Source organism: Mastigoproctus giganteus, chromosome 10 (assembly GCF_048544385.1).
Source record: "Mastigoproctus giganteus isolate SK-2022 chromosome 10, ASM4854438v1, whole genome shotgun sequence".
NCBI lineage: Eukaryota > Metazoa > Arthropoda > Arachnida > Uropygi > Thelyphonidae > Mastigoproctus > Mastigoproctus giganteus.
Genome location: NC_143584.1, coordinates 158,410,247 through 158,428,091, shown reverse-complemented (window position 1 = coordinate 158,428,091; position 17,845 = coordinate 158,410,247). Strand labels below are relative to the sequence as shown.

Here is a 17,845-nt window from a genome sequence, read left to right as displayed (position 1 = left end):
AAGGTTTCAGGAAAGAAAAAAGAAACGAATGAACCAGAGGAGCACACAGAGTACACCCTCTTCCAGACCCCAGAAACAGACTGCACATCTGATGAACAAAGGTCAACACAGGTATCCTCTACACTAGAATCTGGAACCAGAGCAAGAGAACAAAGGTCACCACATAAGCACCCTGGATTCAGGATAGGCAACCAGCACTAATAATTTTGCTAATTTTTAATGCTCTGAGTTTGCAGAGCACAATTGGGTTGAGCAGCATAATCTTGATTCCCGACGGGACATTGAAATCATCAACTATTCATGTGATTACCACCAGAGCTCATGGCTTGAGGCACTGCACATAGCTAGCAGTAATAGTACCATGAACCATAATAGGGGAGTGTACTTGGCATCCCATTATGGAATCTACTGTTTTGTAGTGCGATGAGCACTGGCATTCATCATGTATATGTAATTCTGCTCTACCGACACCAGACACTTCATGCATGATCATACCCAGTTGACTTTTGCTGTTTTAACCAACACGTACTGCAGTACACCTGTCACTGAGCTGACGAAGAGGCACTTCGCCTCGAAACCTACTGTATATTGTATCTATATTAATTGTATTTTAACACTTTTATTTTATTGTATTTTAACGCTTTTAAAGTTTATATCCATTTAAGTATTTTATGTAGATATTTATTTATTTTAAATTTATGTCAATTCAGTTTGTCGGTCATCGCTAGAAAGTTTTGTGGTACCATGTCCCCATATTCACATACTGCATCCCTTAAATCTGAGTGACACCATGTCTCTGATACATTTTAAATATATTGTAATTATTGGAATTAATACTCATAATAGTCTCAAATATTATCAAATTGCCTGTAAAGAATTAGTCTGTTACCCAAGTGTCTAAAGTTAAAACCAAGCAACTATAATCCTTGCTAACCTCTATAACTTTAATTTAATTAATTATTTAACATATTATTATTATTATTAATAGAATTTATAAAACTTCATAGAATTTGGACCTCAAACCAATGTTCTAACCCCACAGTTCTAAGATGGGAAACAGTTCCTAAAAGGAGGTTTTCCAATTGTTCAGAATTGTAGCGTTTCAGTAATAAATTACTTAAATCTACCATGTAATATAATAGCACAATCTCAATCAATTCATTAGTGCACAATGATGAAAAATTACACAGACTTCCCGCCCTATTCCAATTAATTACCATGTCAATTCCTATAGTAAAGTATAGTGATTTCAGATATGGATATAACATGGTCTATTTCTCCCTTCTCTTTATGATTTGTGTTTTCCTTCCCAACTTTTATTCTACTTGAATATTCATGATCACCATCTGGTTTCTTCATTATGTTTTAATGTACTCTATCATTTGGTATGCATTAATTAATTAACTATTTGATTAATTTATGTTAAATCTTTTTATTATGATTCAGTTCAATGTTTGTTTCTTTGCTTATTGGCAATTGTTTTAGACCTTTCAGCTGATTGATTGCATCAATGTTTAAATTTACATTGCATTGTTTTCCATTTTAGTTTATGTTTGCATATTTAACATGCAGAAGGCAGTGGCCATGACATACTTCTTTTTTTACTTAAATTTGAGTTCTATTCATTATTTATTATGTTGTTTGGATCATACAGGGATATCCACTGACACTTTGCCAGACAGCAGTCAATGACTGAAATATGATCCTTTTGAAGTTCACAACTGCTGATGTCTCCCCCTTGAAGAGGTAATGTTTATGGATTCCCAGTTGAATTTTTATTCATTTACAAAAGGTGGTGCACATTCTTTGGTACATGAGTTCTTAGGACTGGAGGCTGTATGTTTGTCTTCCTTATTTTATTTCAGTTTTTCATTTTATATTTAGGCTGGGTTGGTAGACCAAACTTGCACCTTATCAATTTTAGACATAAAAAGATAGCAATAATTTGCTGTATTTGTAATATGGTTTGGTTTTTCTCTCTTTTTTTAACAAGCCTTAGTAATATTTTTATGTCAATCCCTATAGTGAAGTACAGTGTCCTTAACATTACTATAGACACTGTTAAGACTAAGTGTTCTTGTATAGTTTACTACCTTGATCCCCCCCCCCTTGAAGCTATTTAAACTTATTTTCCTACCATTAGTTTCTTCTTTGTTTGAAATATTGCTACCCTCACTACCTCTTGACAATATCAGCTGTTGCATCAACAAATAAGAACTTTAACCCATATCATCAGATAAACATAACTATATTATCCTTATCCACCCTAACTAACAGCTCTACCCCTGAACCCTTAAGGTATCATTAATGAGATTGGCAAAAACCCTTGCACTGACTTTTCCCATATGTATTCCTTCCCTACAAAACAGATTCTTTTTACCTGCACTTGGACATGCTAATAAAAATTTCCCCCACAAAGCCTTGCAGGGTTTCTAAGTCTTGAGTTAATCCACAAGGCTTTCAGAAATATAGTCCTTCCCATTGTGGCTGGGCAGAATTGCAGACATATATTCTGACATAAAACATTTTCAACATTGTTCTATACAAATTTGTATTTATCCAACTAACAGATCATCAGTTCATGGAATTTAATATCATTGGTCCCAACATGAATAATAACGCTCTTTTTATCTACCCCCTTTAGATCTGACAATCTGTTGGTGACATCATAAATTGTTGTTCCCAGCAGACACACCCACATTCTTCTAGTAATGCACCAAGTTTTAATTTGAGATTTTTACACTTCTTACATCAGGAACAAAGAAAAGAATTGTTGATTGAGCAATGACTGTCAACTACATCAACCTCTGAATAATGACACAGGCTATGCAAGCGATGAACTTGTGACTCATATGGAAATATGAGCATGGATCCTCTGTCCAATCCTCTGAGCCTGAGTCAGGATTTACTCATAATATATCCAATATGGACCTTGTAACCATTTTTAAGGTAAAAATTAAACAAAATATTACTATAATTAAGCAATAACATAAACTTTATCTACTATGTCAGGATTTACTCATAAATTTCCAGCATGGACCTTGTAATAATCATTTTTAATGTAAAAATTAAACAACATATTACAATAATTAAGCAATAGCAAAAACTTTATCTACTAAGAACTTACACATTTAAGCTTACAAGATACTGAAAAGAATATAACTGAGCAGAATTATTTTTAGAAAAGGAAAGAATTAATTTACAAAAAATTTTTAGGAAATTAAGCAAAAACATATCTAATAATCCAATCTTCAGTCTTCTTCAACATAATACTACTGAGCTCACTGCCCCATGTCTGCTCTGTGAATGCCAATTGTAAGCTCAAGAATAAATTAGAACAAGCAGCTGTTGAGAAGAAAAGTAATACTGAGACCAAAAAAGAAAGTGGTTTTTCTTTGTGTAGACAAAGGCAATATTTGTTATATGCATATGCCAAGGGAAGGTTAGGGGTCAGAGCTAACTCCAACAAAGATATATGGTCTAGCCTAGAAATCCAAGTGTTATTGAAGATGAGCATGGGAGAAGCATATCTTTTTTTGGTAAAAAATAAGGTGGGACAGAATTTTAGAGGGACTGAAGTTAACTAAGTTTAAAATCAAAAGTTTAAATATGAAATTGAAGGGGGGGGATGAGGAGAGGCTTATCACCAGTTAACTAATTTTTCTTCTTTACCCAAAAATTGCTTGGAGATTGATATTTAAGGAATTGGGAGATATCTCAAAAACTGAAGCTGTTTATAGAGCTGGGTTTTTCAAATGGTGGAATGTAATGTTTTGTTATTGGCAAAATTGGATTGGACAGAGGATTTTCATCAGTGGAAAAAGATAATCAATACATAGGAGGAAGAAAGAAGTGTGGAAGAAAGAAGTGAACTTTGGGAACACCAACTTGACAGAGGTCATTCACTGTTCTCCTAATCTCGTTATTATCCTCTTTTGTAAATGTCATTTAAGAAAATCAGAAACAACAGCAGTCACAGCACGAATCCTCGAGAGATCTCATTTCTAACACTAACCATTAATCAAAATATTCAGTGACAGTATAGCAGTTTTATCACTTGTCACTCATTTAGAGAGGTTTCGTTATACTCTGTTTGTGACTGGAGGAATTTCTAGTCCTCCATGATCGAGACTGTAGTTAGCCAGTCTATGCTGAGGGAAGAGAGCTCTCTCTCATGAGTTTCTGTATTTTTCAGCCAGTAAAATCAGTCCTGGACCATTTGTACAGACAACTTACAAAAGTTACGGATATTCCTAAAACCCTACAACAATGATAATGACCTTAATCACAACCCTCAGCCTTGTAAGGCAAATGGGGTGGAATTTTTCTCACTGAGGTCTGTGCTTGTTAACAGGAGTGACTTTTTACAGGGAAAATATGGGGTACAGTTAAACAGAAGAGGAAAGAATATTTGCTGATGTTATCAAAGAAGTGTTAGGTGGATTAGAAAACTATCTAGCTGGGGGGGGGAAGAAAAAGTTTAACAGCAGCTACAGGCAGAGGGCTAAGTGATTCTTGCATTGCTTCTAATGGAACATGCAGTATCCTGGAAAGCATACTGCACAGCAATATGACAGGTTTACAGCACCCTGCATATAAACACACATTTTATTATTATTGTTATAGTACAGATTACATCACTCATTTGGCCACTGTATAGTTTATACACATAATCAAGTTTGTTTGTTTGTTTGTTATTTGGTTTTTTAGGAGCATTAGCAACTAAGGCCATAGCTCCGGGATATGCGGTGGTCATTCCTTGACCTTTCCGCATACTCCGTATTTGGTGGTGACGGGCTTGAACCCCGGTCTAATCAAGAAGCATGTGCTACGCACTGCTGCTCCTTCCCACCTGGCTACGGAGGCGCCCACATAATCAAGTCATTCATACCACAATTACACACCTTAACTTGCAATTTGTGTTATTAATATTTATTTATTTATTTATTATTTTTTTTTTTATGAACTCATAATATCCAGAGTGCACATTTATGACAATTAATTTGAACATTCTCATAAATTCACACACACATCACAGCACTCTCAATATAGAGAGTGCTGTGATGTGTGTGTGTGTGAAGATGCACCAGAAAAAAGTCAGGGAACAGGCTGAAAAAAGCAGGGAAGGGGTGGGAATCATAGGTTATTATGGAAACATGGGTGGCCACCGTTAGTGGAAGAGAGGAGGGTTGATTTTATTTTTACCTGTTCTTCAGTTCCGATTTACCCTTCCCTGTATCTCTTTTCTGGGGTTCTCCTCTCATGTCATATTTAGCCAGTGGCAGCCCTCACAAGCTACCACAGATTAATAGGTAACTGGAAGTAGCTAGAAGTAGAAGAGAAGAAGGCTGTATGTAAAATTTGATGGTTCAGTCGAGATCAGGATGAAACGTTATCCTTCTCTGACAAATCTCAGCTGCCCCCCCCCATCATGTTTTGTACACAATTTAGTCTTTGCATTTTTTCAATGCAATCTCCCCAAACTAGTGAGTCGGCCTTTTTTGCCAAAGGTCCCCCCCCTTTTTTTTGTAAATTAAACCCCCAAACACGAGAGATATTAGAACCTATAATACTTAGTACCGTGCACTGGTTGGAGGTTGAGAAGATGAAAGAAGATATTTGATGACATTAGACTTAAACTTCTGTAGACTAATTTTAAGGAAATATGTATGAAGGTTGTTCCAGAAAACTGCAGATGGATGAATAATCAAGGAAGATGAAAATTTGGTTCTGTGAGTTTGAAGTTGGGCAGTAAATTGGTGTTGGCTGGTGGCGGCACATTTTCGGCACATTTTGAGAACAAGTGGAGAAACACCATCAGGACCTCGGGCTTTCTTAGCATCAAGATTCGTCAAAATCCTTCTGACATCCTTTTGACGGAAGACCATGGGAGGCATTGAATGGAGCGTGTTGGGAATGGTTGGAGGTGTTTTACCAAGATCATTAATACATGAGTTGGAAGAAAAATGGGATGCTAGCAGATCAGCTTTATCATTGGCTGAAGTGACAATAGAATCATCTGGTTTAGACAGAAGTGAGATCAGAGATGGGCAAAAGTTGCAGCCAATAGCTTTGGAAAGAGACCAGTATGCTTGGCCACCATTAGGGCAAGAAGCAAGTTTTCTACTCTTAGCCTGTTAAAAATCTAGTTTGGACTGATTAATAACTGCTTTACAATTGTTGCGAGCACTGGTGCAGGCAGAAAACGAAACTAAAGAATTAGAAACAAGCCAATTACGATATGCAACATTCTTCTCTTGAACATCCTTAGCACATTTAATGGAAAATCAAGGTTAGATAAAGTACGAGATTTTAAGGTGGAGTGTGGAATAAAGGATTCCATTCCTACAAGAATAATTTCACTGACACGATGTGAGCAAACATTGACATCAGAAGTTTTGAAACAGTAATCCGACCAAGGAAAAGAAGAAAAGAAATCTTGTAGATCATCCCATTTTGCATTCTTGTAAGGCCAAACAACACGAGATGGGATATTAAGGCTCCATTGAAGAAGAGACAATCACCAAGTTGTGATCTGAGGTGCTTAAAGGAACACTCACTTCACCTGTGTACTTAAAAGGGTTGTTTCTGAGAAAAAGATCGAACAAGTTGGCTGTATGGTTAGGATTGTCCAGTATTCTGGTAGGTAAATGAACAATCTATGCGAAGTCATTAGTAATTGCAAAAGCCTCAACATCTCAACCAGCTGGGTCTGTGTGACTAGAAAATGGAAGCCAGCTGGAGTTGTGAACATTAAAATCACCACGGAAAATTACCTCATTGTTAGGAAAGTTGAACTGGAGAAAGTCAAGTTGCAAAGAGAGGTAGTCAAAGGGTTCTGAGTGATTAGTGGAGTTGGGAGAACGGTAGAGACAACAGATGAATATGACAGAATGAGGTAGAGTGATTTTAAGCCAGAGTAGATCGAAGAGCAGAGATTCGAAATTACCAAATCTCTGACATGGGATATTGGAACGGACAAATTAGCATTAGCAGAGGCATACGATGTAAGAAAGCCAGCTTATGCAGCATCAGCAAAAAAAACAAAAAACAAAAAAACTTCAAGCTTAAGTTTCTTTAGGCTATCAACTCCCACAACAAAAGATGGAAGTCTGTTCCACCAATCAACTGTCCTCTGGCTAAAGGTAAATTTCCGCACATCTATTCTACAACTGTCTTTCCTCAATTCGAATTTGTGTCCCCTCAGGTTCTTAATCTGAGAAAGAGGAAGAATACCATGAGCATTCAGCTCGCTCAACCCATTCAAGGCCTTATACACTTCAATCAGATCACCTTGCAGGTGCCTACTCTCTAGGCACGGCAATTTGCAGAACTTAAGCCTTTATTGGTAAGAGCACCCCCCTTTGTTCCCCTCATCAATCTTGTTGCCCTTCTTTGTACTCGTTCTAGCAACTCTGCATCCTTCCTAAAATGAGGCCTCCAGACCTGTACACAGTACTCTAGGCGTGGCCTGACCATTGCCTTGTATAACAGGATAATCACCTCCCTGTCCCCGCTAGCAAATTTCCTATATATCATTGACAAGACTCAATGACTTGCCCTGGCAACCTATATGCACTGTTCAGCAAACTTCATATTTCACTGCACAATTACACCCAGGTCTTTTTCACTTTCCACTTCCCTGAGTGTAGTACCACACACACACAGTTGGTATGTTTCTCTTCGGTTATTGTTACCCATATGCAGTACTTTGCATTTGTCCATGTTAAACTTCAGTTGCCACTTCTCAGCCTATTTGCCCAAATTAGCTAGATCCAGTTGGAGTAGCATGCTGTCTTTACTGTCATTAACAATCTTTGTATCATCTGCAAACTTGGACATTAAACCTGATATACCTTCATCAATATCATTGATAAATATACAAAACAACAATGGGCCCAACACCGAACCCTAGGGAACTCTACTAATAACATTTGTCCACGAAGGGCAGTGTCCATTGATCACCACTCTCTATCGTCTCCCACTCAACCATCTCTTTATCCATTGTAGCAACTTACCCTTAATGCCATACCTCTCCAATTTTTACAGCAGTCTTCCATGTGCAACAGTATCAAAAGTTTTAATGAAATCCAAGTATATGATATCAAAATTATTTTTGGCTTCAGTTCCTTTGTGACCACATCATAGTATCCAATCAAATTTGTCAGACAAGACCTCACTTTAACAAACCCATGCTGTGTCTTAACTATTACTGCAATCTTGTCTAGATGATATTGCAATGCTTCTTTAACCAGTGATTCCATTATTTCCCTCTTTGTGAATTGGTGATACATTTGCACACCTCCAGTCCATGGGGACCTCTCCCCTGAGTCCAAGGAAGCTCTCATAATTATGGCTAAGGGTTTTCTTACTTCCTTTTCTGCCTCCTTTAATAAACTGGATAGATCCCGTCCACCCCAGGTGCCTTTTTTATGTTTAACTTCAACAATTTCTCCTCCACTTTGCTCTCAGTTATTACAAAATCACTTAGCTAACTGTTAGAGTTCGATAAAGTTCTGGCACTCCTCCCCCCCCCCTCATTTAATAACTCATGTGTGAATGTAGATGCAAAATACTCATTCAGTTTATCAGCTATCCGAGCATGATCATCAATAGTCAACCCATATATGTTAACTGGTCCAATCTGATTTATCCCTTTCCTTCTAGAGTTTACATAAGTAAAGAACTCTTTGCTGTTTTTCTTTGCATCCTTTGCCAAGGATTTCTCGTAATCTGCCTTCGCCTGTATAACCTCCTTTGTAACTTGATTACAGATTAGTTTATATCTGCCATAGGCTTCTGTGTCACCTGATACTTTACATGCAACCCATACATTTTTCTTCTCTGCAACGAGTCTCATTAGTTCATCTGACCTGCATTTAGGCCTAAACCTTGAACAGTATTTCTTAGTTGGAACGAAAAGCCTAGCAATCTCCAAAATTAAGTCCTCGAAGGCTTGCCATTTAGAATTCAAAGTTGGTAACATCATCAGTTTATCCCACTGTACAGAATTTAAAAACTGTCTAAGACCCCTGTAGTCACTTTTACGAAAGCAATAGCCCTTCCTTTTAGCCTTACTGGTAGTAATTCTTCCCACATCAGTACATTGTGATCACTCTCAACCCAGTGGTTCCTTTATCTGCAAATTCTTAATGCATGAAGAATTACTGCTGATAATCAGATCAAGAGTATTACACCCTCTGGTTGCCTCTTGAACATGTTGCTGTAGAAAACAGTCATCCAATAAAATCACCAAAGTCTTGCTAGCGTACAAGTGACCAAGCCACAAGTTCCAGTCGATATCTGGAAAGTTAAAATCCCCCATTATAAGATATTCTGATTTACTGGCCCACTATTTCTCTGCACAATTGCTCATTATACTCATCAGATTCATTAGGCCTATAGCACACACCTTTCCTTTCCCAGTGCTTATGTCACACCAAACAGACTCGACATTGCATTGTCCACCAACATCGATTGGATGCACTTTCTTAGATTTTGTGTTTTTCTTAACCAACAGCATAACCCCTCCTCCCTTCCTGTCTTGTCTATCCTTTCTGTACAGATTGTACTTCCCAAATTCCAATTCTGCACTGGTTATGTCTGTGTGACACCATGTCTCTGACATTCCAACAATATCTGCCTTTGATGTCTTGACTAGCACTTCAAGCTCATCAAATTTATTAACTATACTCCTAGCATACATGAACCTGCTTCTACTCTTATTTACCCTAATACAGCCCATGTATTTATTTGTTCGACTATGACCCCAGCAGTCTTGGAAATCTCCATTGCCTTGCTTTCCAGGCTGCTGCTTATTCTAATAGAAGCATTTCACGAATCACTTTTGCCCCTGCTTGCGGCGACTGTTAACCTTTTAGTCTGTGTATCTGCCCCCCAAAAGCTAGCAGTTTTACCTAACGCTGCCTCGATAGCATCAGAAAATATTCTTGCACCCTTTCTATTTAAGTGTACCCCATCCCTGTAGAAGCAGTCTCTCCTGTCAACAAGCACAGCCCAGGCTGAAAAAAATTCTACCCCTTGAGCCTCGCACAATCTCTCCAGGGCTGAATTGATCGACAAGGCTCCCATCATATACTCCCTCCTATCATGACTGGGCAGAATTGCAGACACTTTCACATTCAACCCTAACTTGCGACTGTTTTTTCAACGTTGACCTGTAATTGTTGAGTAAATCTGCAGATCTTACTCTTAATGTCATTAGTTCCAACGTGTACAAAAATATCACCTTTTGTGCCCTTAAAAGATGATATCTGCTCTACAACGTCATCAACTTTTGCTCCTAGCAGACATACCCTGGTCCTGTTCCACCTATCCTTCTTGCATAGTATATTCCCCATCTCCGTGACAATAGAGTCACCAACAAGAATCAGCACATTCTGCCTTGGAGGTTGCCTATGTGTTGCCTGATGCTTAGGAGTGAGCTCTGCCATTGAACTGGGCAGCTGAGAGCTTGAGGGACCCCTCATATTAATTTCTTCGAGGGCATTTACCCTACACCTCAAGCTCTCATAGATGCCCATCAGAACGCCAAGTTGGCGCCTAATTTCTTGACACTCTAGACACCTAGCACACACAAAGGTATCCTCCTTGGCTAGATCATGTCCTGTTTTAGAAAGGTTGGCAAATATTTCACATTTCGCACATTTTGAGACTGTGATGCATTGAAGAATCGCCCAATTCATTTCTCCCCCAAGTCACAGCACTCTCACTAGTCTGCTGGCACCTCTGTAGCCAGGTGGGCAGGAGCAGCAGTGCGTAGCACACGCTTCTTGATTAGACTGGGGTTCGAGCCCGTGCCCACCAAATACGGAGGATGCGGAAAGGTCAGGGAATGACCAATGCATATTCCCGGAGTAATATGGCCTTAGTTGCTAATGCTCCTAAAAACCAAATAACAAACAAACAATCACTAGTCTGTGATCTTTGTTTAGCACCTCTAGTCTGGATCATGATTTCCGTTTAAATACAATTTAATTAACAATGAAATTTAATAAGATTAATAATCTTTTTGATTAATTGATAATACTATAATAAACTAACAGATTCCTAATTGAGTACTTCGTATTACGCTATCTAGTTTTACTTTATACCTTATGCTGAGCCGTTCGAGATATATATACACATTATGCTATTTCTTATCGACTACAATATGGCGGCTAGTTCAATAATATTGGTGCCAACAAAGGGAGCTGTAACTTACTAAAATCGCTAGTTAAATTCAAAATAAGAAGCTAATGAATGCTACTAAATCTATTTATTATCTCTGTAAAACGCAATGTTGTATGTTAATTAATGAAGAATATGGTAAAAATTAAAAATACTTATCCCTTTACAGCAGCCAAAAATCCACAAGTACCACCTTTGAGGTGAAGGGAATCACACAACGAATAATTTGGGCAACTGAGATGAGTAGTGGTTGAATCAACCAATAACTGAGATTCTGTCAGAAAAAGCATATGGGGTTTGGCAGACTGTAATTTGCAATGGGCATCATTGAGACCACGTATATTTGTGAAATGTACTAGGAAGTGTTTGGGAGGTTTAGATCTTTTCGCAGATAAGTTTGCTCTATTAGTTTGACAATTCATGGTGTATTCAATAGTAAGAAAAAGTGGCGGGGAGGTACATGCTGTATGAAGTAATGAAATTTTTGGATATGGCATACACATGGTAAGAATATACCAAGATCCTTTGATGTAACGTGGCCTCGACAATGTCCCCCACATACACACTACTCGGACTCCCTGCAATCACTATCTGGCAGAGTAGAGGCAGCAAGATTATATGCTAGCTGATTCGGAAGCCTCCTAGAGAGGTACCATCAGGTTCGGTCCGGTGTATTGACTAGTGACCGGCCTGCGAACACTGTATGCTATACTATATGATATAGTATACATTATTATGGAAAAAATAAAATAGCAACAAATGCCAATACCTTAAGCTGTTTTTCTTTAGGATTATCTTCCTCTTTTTCTGGTAACTGTAATGCTTCATTTATTTCTAAACTTTTACTACATTCAGCAGGTGCAGAGTGTTCTTTGGTAGCATCTGAAATAATGCTGGAAAAAAAAAAAATAAAAATTCAAACATGTGCTTCAGTATGCAAATATAGTACCAGATATGAGTATAACTACCATACGCGATTTTCAAGTTGCACTGAATGTATAATCATAATTACTTCGAAATGTCCATTTGTTTCTTAACTTTCAAATTGTCAAATTAACTCCCCCCCACCTCCCTGGAATGGACCGCAATCATAACCATCATAAATAATCCTGTTATACACAAAACACATCCAGTTCATTTAGTGCTTATTTACCATTTTATTTTTAGATTGTGAACAGACATTGAAGCAGTTATTTGCTGTTTCAGCATCTGTTCACATTCTGAAAAATATTGATTTTTTTTTGGCAACAAAATATAGAAGTTCCAAAAAGGAGCATTCTAAAAGCTGGAATCAGTACCTTGTCCTTTCTCCCCCCCCCACTCACTCAAATAGTGAAGGGGGCCCTATATCAAGTCTTCCCCTATAATTAAAACTCAATTTATATTCTCTACATATCAGTTTTTGATTAGTTTAATTAGGAAAGTTGATTTTTTTAATACTGAGTATTAAATGTTTAAAAGACTAAAGGGCATAGCTGCCAACTTGTCACTTTCAAAACACTGAAGATAGGTAACTGTAAGGAGAAAAACAGGATGCATTTTGTGACAAAACAGGAATAAACAGAAAAATAAATGCAAAAAGCATGAGTCCTTTGCAAAAAAAAAAATGCCTTTTTTTTTCTCCCCCAAGTCTACACTTCACAACAAATTTAATTTTAATAATGAAACATACACATTTTATATAAAATACAGCCACAGCTTTGCTTACAGCAGGTTTTCAAACATTAACAAAAAAAAATTTCAAACAAAAATTGCTTACAGCATGTTTTTAAATATTAACTAACTTGGGATTTTTCTGGCTATGAATTTCTGTTTGGATTTTATGTTAGACAAACTGATTTTAATTGCTCAAGGAAGATAGAGTTACCAGCTGCACACTCTTCAGAAATGTTGAGTCCAAGTTATGTTCCTAACAATGGCACTATTGTCTAGATTTGGCTGTAAAGACCATTTCCAGAGCTTCACCAGAAAGAGAAGATTTGAACTCAGTTTTAGTTTTCTAACCTTGCTGAATATTCTCTCATATTCAGCATTACTATGAGGAATTTTTAAAATGCCAAGCATGACTTGTGATAATTTGTTATATTTCAAGCTCCCTTGTATACTTAGTTTCCCCAGTAAAGAACTACTGTACACCAATTCTTTCTTCTTTCATGTGTCTAGCAGGTTTTCATACTGAAATTTACAAAATTGATATTGCAAAACATCTATTGCTTCATCTGTTTCTTTAATAACACCAAGAACTACTGGAAACCTGTCCATAAAAATATTCAAATTTGAAAATGATGCACTACTGCTAACTGATGAAATCTATGGTACCTTAGCATTTATATGCACATATTTCAATGGGAACTTGTGCACCATGGATTCACATTCTTCCTCATTGAACAAAAGAACAGACTCGTCTCCTCTTCTTTAAAACTCTATGATCTTTTCAGAAGAAATGCTAAAGTCAGAATCATCCTTCTGGTTTAGCATTAGCATTAGCATTAGCATTAGTAGAGGCATTTGATGCAAGAAAGCAAGCTTATGCAGCATCAGCCAAAAAAAAAAAAAAAAAAAAAAAAAAAAAGTAACATAAATAAATAAAAATAACCACTTCCACTTCACCCCTCTGTTCGTTCGAAATACCTGTCCAGCTGAGCCTTAAACTTATTTAGGCTATCAACTTCCACGACAAGGGATGGAAGTCTGTTCCACCCACCAACCACCCGCTGGCTAAAGGCAAATTTCCGCACATCTATCCTACATCTGTCTTTCCTCAATTTGAATTTATGCCCTCTCAGGTGATTTTTCTGAGCTAGAGGAAGAATCCCATCAGCATTGAGCATGCTCAAACCATTCAAGGCTTTGTACACCTCTATCAGATCACCCCGCTGGTGCCTAGTTTCCAGACACTGTAATTTGCAAAACTTAAGCCTTTCTTCGTAAGAGAACCCCTTTGTCCCATTCACCAATCTAGTTGCCCTTCTCTGTACTCGTTCCAGCAGCTCTACATCCTTCCTGAAATGAGGCCTCCAGGCCTGTATACAGTACTCTAGGTGTGGCCTGACCATTGCCTTATACAAGGGAATAATCACCTCCTTATCCCTGCTAGAAAAATTCCTATATATCATTGACAATACACCATGAGCTACTCTTGCAGCTCGTCTGCACTGCTCAGAGAACTTCATATCTGCCTGCACCACCACCCCCAGGTCAATTTCATTCTCTACCACTGTCAGTGTAGTACCACAGAGTTGATACGTTGCTCTGGGGTTGCTGTTTCCCATATGTAGTACTTTACATTTGTCAATGTTAAACTTCATTTGCCACCTCGAAGCCCATCTGCTCAACCTTTCCAAATCCTGTTGCAGCAGCATAGTGTCAGTAGTGTCCTTGACAACCCTGCCAACCTTCGTATCGTCTGCAAACTTGGACATTAAGCCTGATATACCATCATCAATATCATTTATAAATACAGAAAACAATAAAGGCCCCAATACTGAACCCTGAGGGACTCCACTAATAACATTAGTCCACGATGAGCAGTGTCCATTGATTACCACTCTCTGTCTTCTCCCCCTCAACCACCCCTTTATCCATAGCAGCAACTTGCCTCCAATGCCACACTGCTCCAATTTGTGCAGCAGTCTTCCATGTGCAACAGTATCAAAAGCCTTTCTAAGATCCAAGTATATAATATCAAAGTTATTCCCTGCATCCAGTTCTTTTGTGACTGCATCATAGTATCCAATCAAATTGGTCAGGCAAGACTTCCCCTTAACAAAACCATGCTGTGTCCTAGCTATAACTGAAGTCTTGTCTAGATGATCCTGCAGTGCTTCTTTCACCAGTGCCTCCATTAATTTTCCGGGAACAGAAGTTAAACTCACAGGTCTATAATTACTTGTGTCAGCCTTTGATCCCCCTTTGTGAATTGGGGTCACATTTGCACATCTCCAGTCAATGGGTACCTCCCCTGAGTCCAAGGAAGCTCTCATAATTATGGCTAAGGGTTTGCTTACCTCCTTTGCTGCCTCCTTTAATATAACTGGATAGATCCCATCCACCCCAGGTGCCTTTCTTGTGTTTATCTTCAACAATTTCTCCTCCACTTTGCTCTCAGTTATTACAAGATTCTCTAGCTTACTGCTAGAGTTGAATACACCTCTGGCATTCCCCTCGCTGAATAACTCCTCATGTGTGAATGTCGATGCAAAATATTCATTTAGTTTGTTAGCTACCCGAGCAGGGTCATCAACAGTTGACCCATCGATCTCAAGTGGACCAATCTGATTCATCCCCTTCCTTCTAGAGTTTACATAAGTAAAGAACTCTTTGCTGTTTTTCTTCGCATCCCTTGCCAAGGATCTCTCGTAATCTGCCTTCGCCTGCCTAACCTCCTTTGTAACTTGGTTACAGATCAACTTGTATCTATCATAGGCATCCGTGTCACGTGTTAATTTGTATGTATCCCATGCATTTTTCTTCTCTGCCATATGCCTCATTAGTTCATCTGACAACCATTTAGGCCTAAACCTTGAACAATATTTCTTAGTTGGTATGTAAAGCCTAGTAGCTTCCACGATAAGTTCTTTGAATGCTTCCCATTTTGAATTTGCTGTTGGCAATATCATCAGTTGATCCCACTGTATAGAATTTAAATACTGTCTCAGTCCATTGTAGTCGCCTTTACGAAAGCAATACCCCTTCCCTTTACCCCTAATGGTAGTTACCTCTTTGAGTTTAGTCTACTATGGTAATCAACTTCCAAAATGGGAATGGAATATTTAAAAATTGTTGGTATAATAAATTTGCACATAGCATTCTTCAATATATTTAGGAGTAGTCACCCCAATACATAGATGCGAGTTCAGGTTTTCAAGTGTTGGCATAACATTTAAACAAAACAAGCAAACTGATTTATTCAGAATTATTTAATCAGAAGAGAGAAACATAAACAGACTTTGTACACAAGTGAGGATAACATTCCTGGAATTATCAGCTTGCCTGGCCTGTTCAGGATTGTTTTCACCAGAAGTCTAATTCAGAAGCAATTTTTCTTGAGTCCATCAATTTGTCTCCTGACAAAACTTTTGGATCATGAACAAGATTTGAACATGAGTTAGTAACACTCACTTGCATATGCTTGTTATATTTTTTAATATGATAAATGAAAAGTGCTCATACAGCTTTTCTCACCACTTGTAATCGCTTCTTTATATAGACTTGTCAAAGGTTGTCACTGTTAAACCAGTCTAGTTACACATTTGTACACAGATAGCCAACATGTATACACATATTTCAAAATCTATTTTACTTCAGTGGCACACATCAGTTGAAATTGTTCAAATATATCTTTCCTTTTAGCAATGCTAGATAATAGTAAATTTCTACCAAATATTCATCTGCAGGAAGGCATGCAGCATACAAATTAATAAGATTACAAGGTGACCAATTACTATTAGGTGCTCAATCACCTCTTTCAATACCCTTAGTATTCCAGTTTTCAGGCCTACCATGACAGGGGCATTATCAACACTAACTGCCAGACAGTGTTTAAAAGGAAGGATCTCACATGCTTTCAGGAAGTTAGATGATGCCCAGCATTGTACTCTGTATAGTCACCTTCCAATGCTGGCACTGAGAGCAAACTTTTGATTTGACAATTAATTAATTTATTTATTTTATTATTATTTTTAATAATTATGAAAAGCCACCACAATGGGTATGGCTTGGAACCATTTTACTGCCATCAGTAGCAATCAACAATGGTGCATTTTTCAGAGCAATCACTATCTCTTTTTTGTCTTATATCTGCAATTTCAATAACAACGTCTGTTGTTTTTGTTCTTCCACAACCATATTTTTTTGCTATTTCACTATCAGATCGAACAATGCACCTGAATCATCAGCAGAACTCGGAGGACCATTGTTGTTGTTGTTGTTGTTGTTTGGTTTTTAGGAGCATTAGCAACTAAGGCCATATTGCTCCAGGAATATGCGGTGGTCATTCCCTGACCTTTCCGCATCCTCCGTATTTGGTGGTGACGGGCTCGAACCCCGGTCTAATCAAGAAGCGTGTGCTACGCACTGCTGCTCCTTCCCACCTGGCTACGGAGGTGCCCCGGAGGACCATTATGTTCTATGACAAAAGATGCAAATAAACATTCTGCATGTATGACATTATCATTACTAAGAAATGCAGCATCTATTTTTCATTTCTTTCTATGCACTGCACACTATCCTTATCTCATTTTTTTGCAAATGTTTGATTACATTGCTTTTCACACCACTTGAAACCAAAAAATTACATCTAGTACAGTACGCAAGGCAAATGTGTTAACTTTTTTGGATTTACAATACACGGAAAACTGTGCATAATCTCTTTTGAAATAAGATGTCAAAGAAATACAACATAATTTATGAAAAATGAGAATAAATTTGCAGAATTTATGAACTTCCAATTTTAACATAGCTTTGCTACTTTTTTTGCTAAACGAAAAATATGGAAAAAAAAACTTTTCTGCAAAATAAGATAAACTTTTTGTAACCAATATTATGAGGGTGAGATGGAGAAGGGGATCAAATTGAATAAAAAAAAATATAGATTTTCTCTCATAAAAAGCAGCACATTAAGGATAGTTGCCAACTATCCTCAATATTTGGCTTA

At 37.7% G+C, this 17,845-nt stretch overlaps 1 protein-coding gene across 1 annotated transcript in view; it reads right to left on the bottom strand.

Moving 5' to 3' along the window:
- The window catches only part of LOC150079408 (bifunctional 3'-5' exonuclease/ATP-dependent helicase WRN-like), a 307,463-nt gene that overhangs the window by 47,923 nt on the left and 241,695 nt on the right, over positions 1 to 17,845 (bottom strand). The window contains exon 21 of the mRNA XM_090384034.1: positions 11,960 to 12,083. Within this exon, the coding sequence (XP_090240160.1) occupies positions 11,960 to 12,083 (124 nt within the window). The remainder of the gene's footprint in view (positions 1 to 11,959; positions 12,084 to 17,845) is intronic.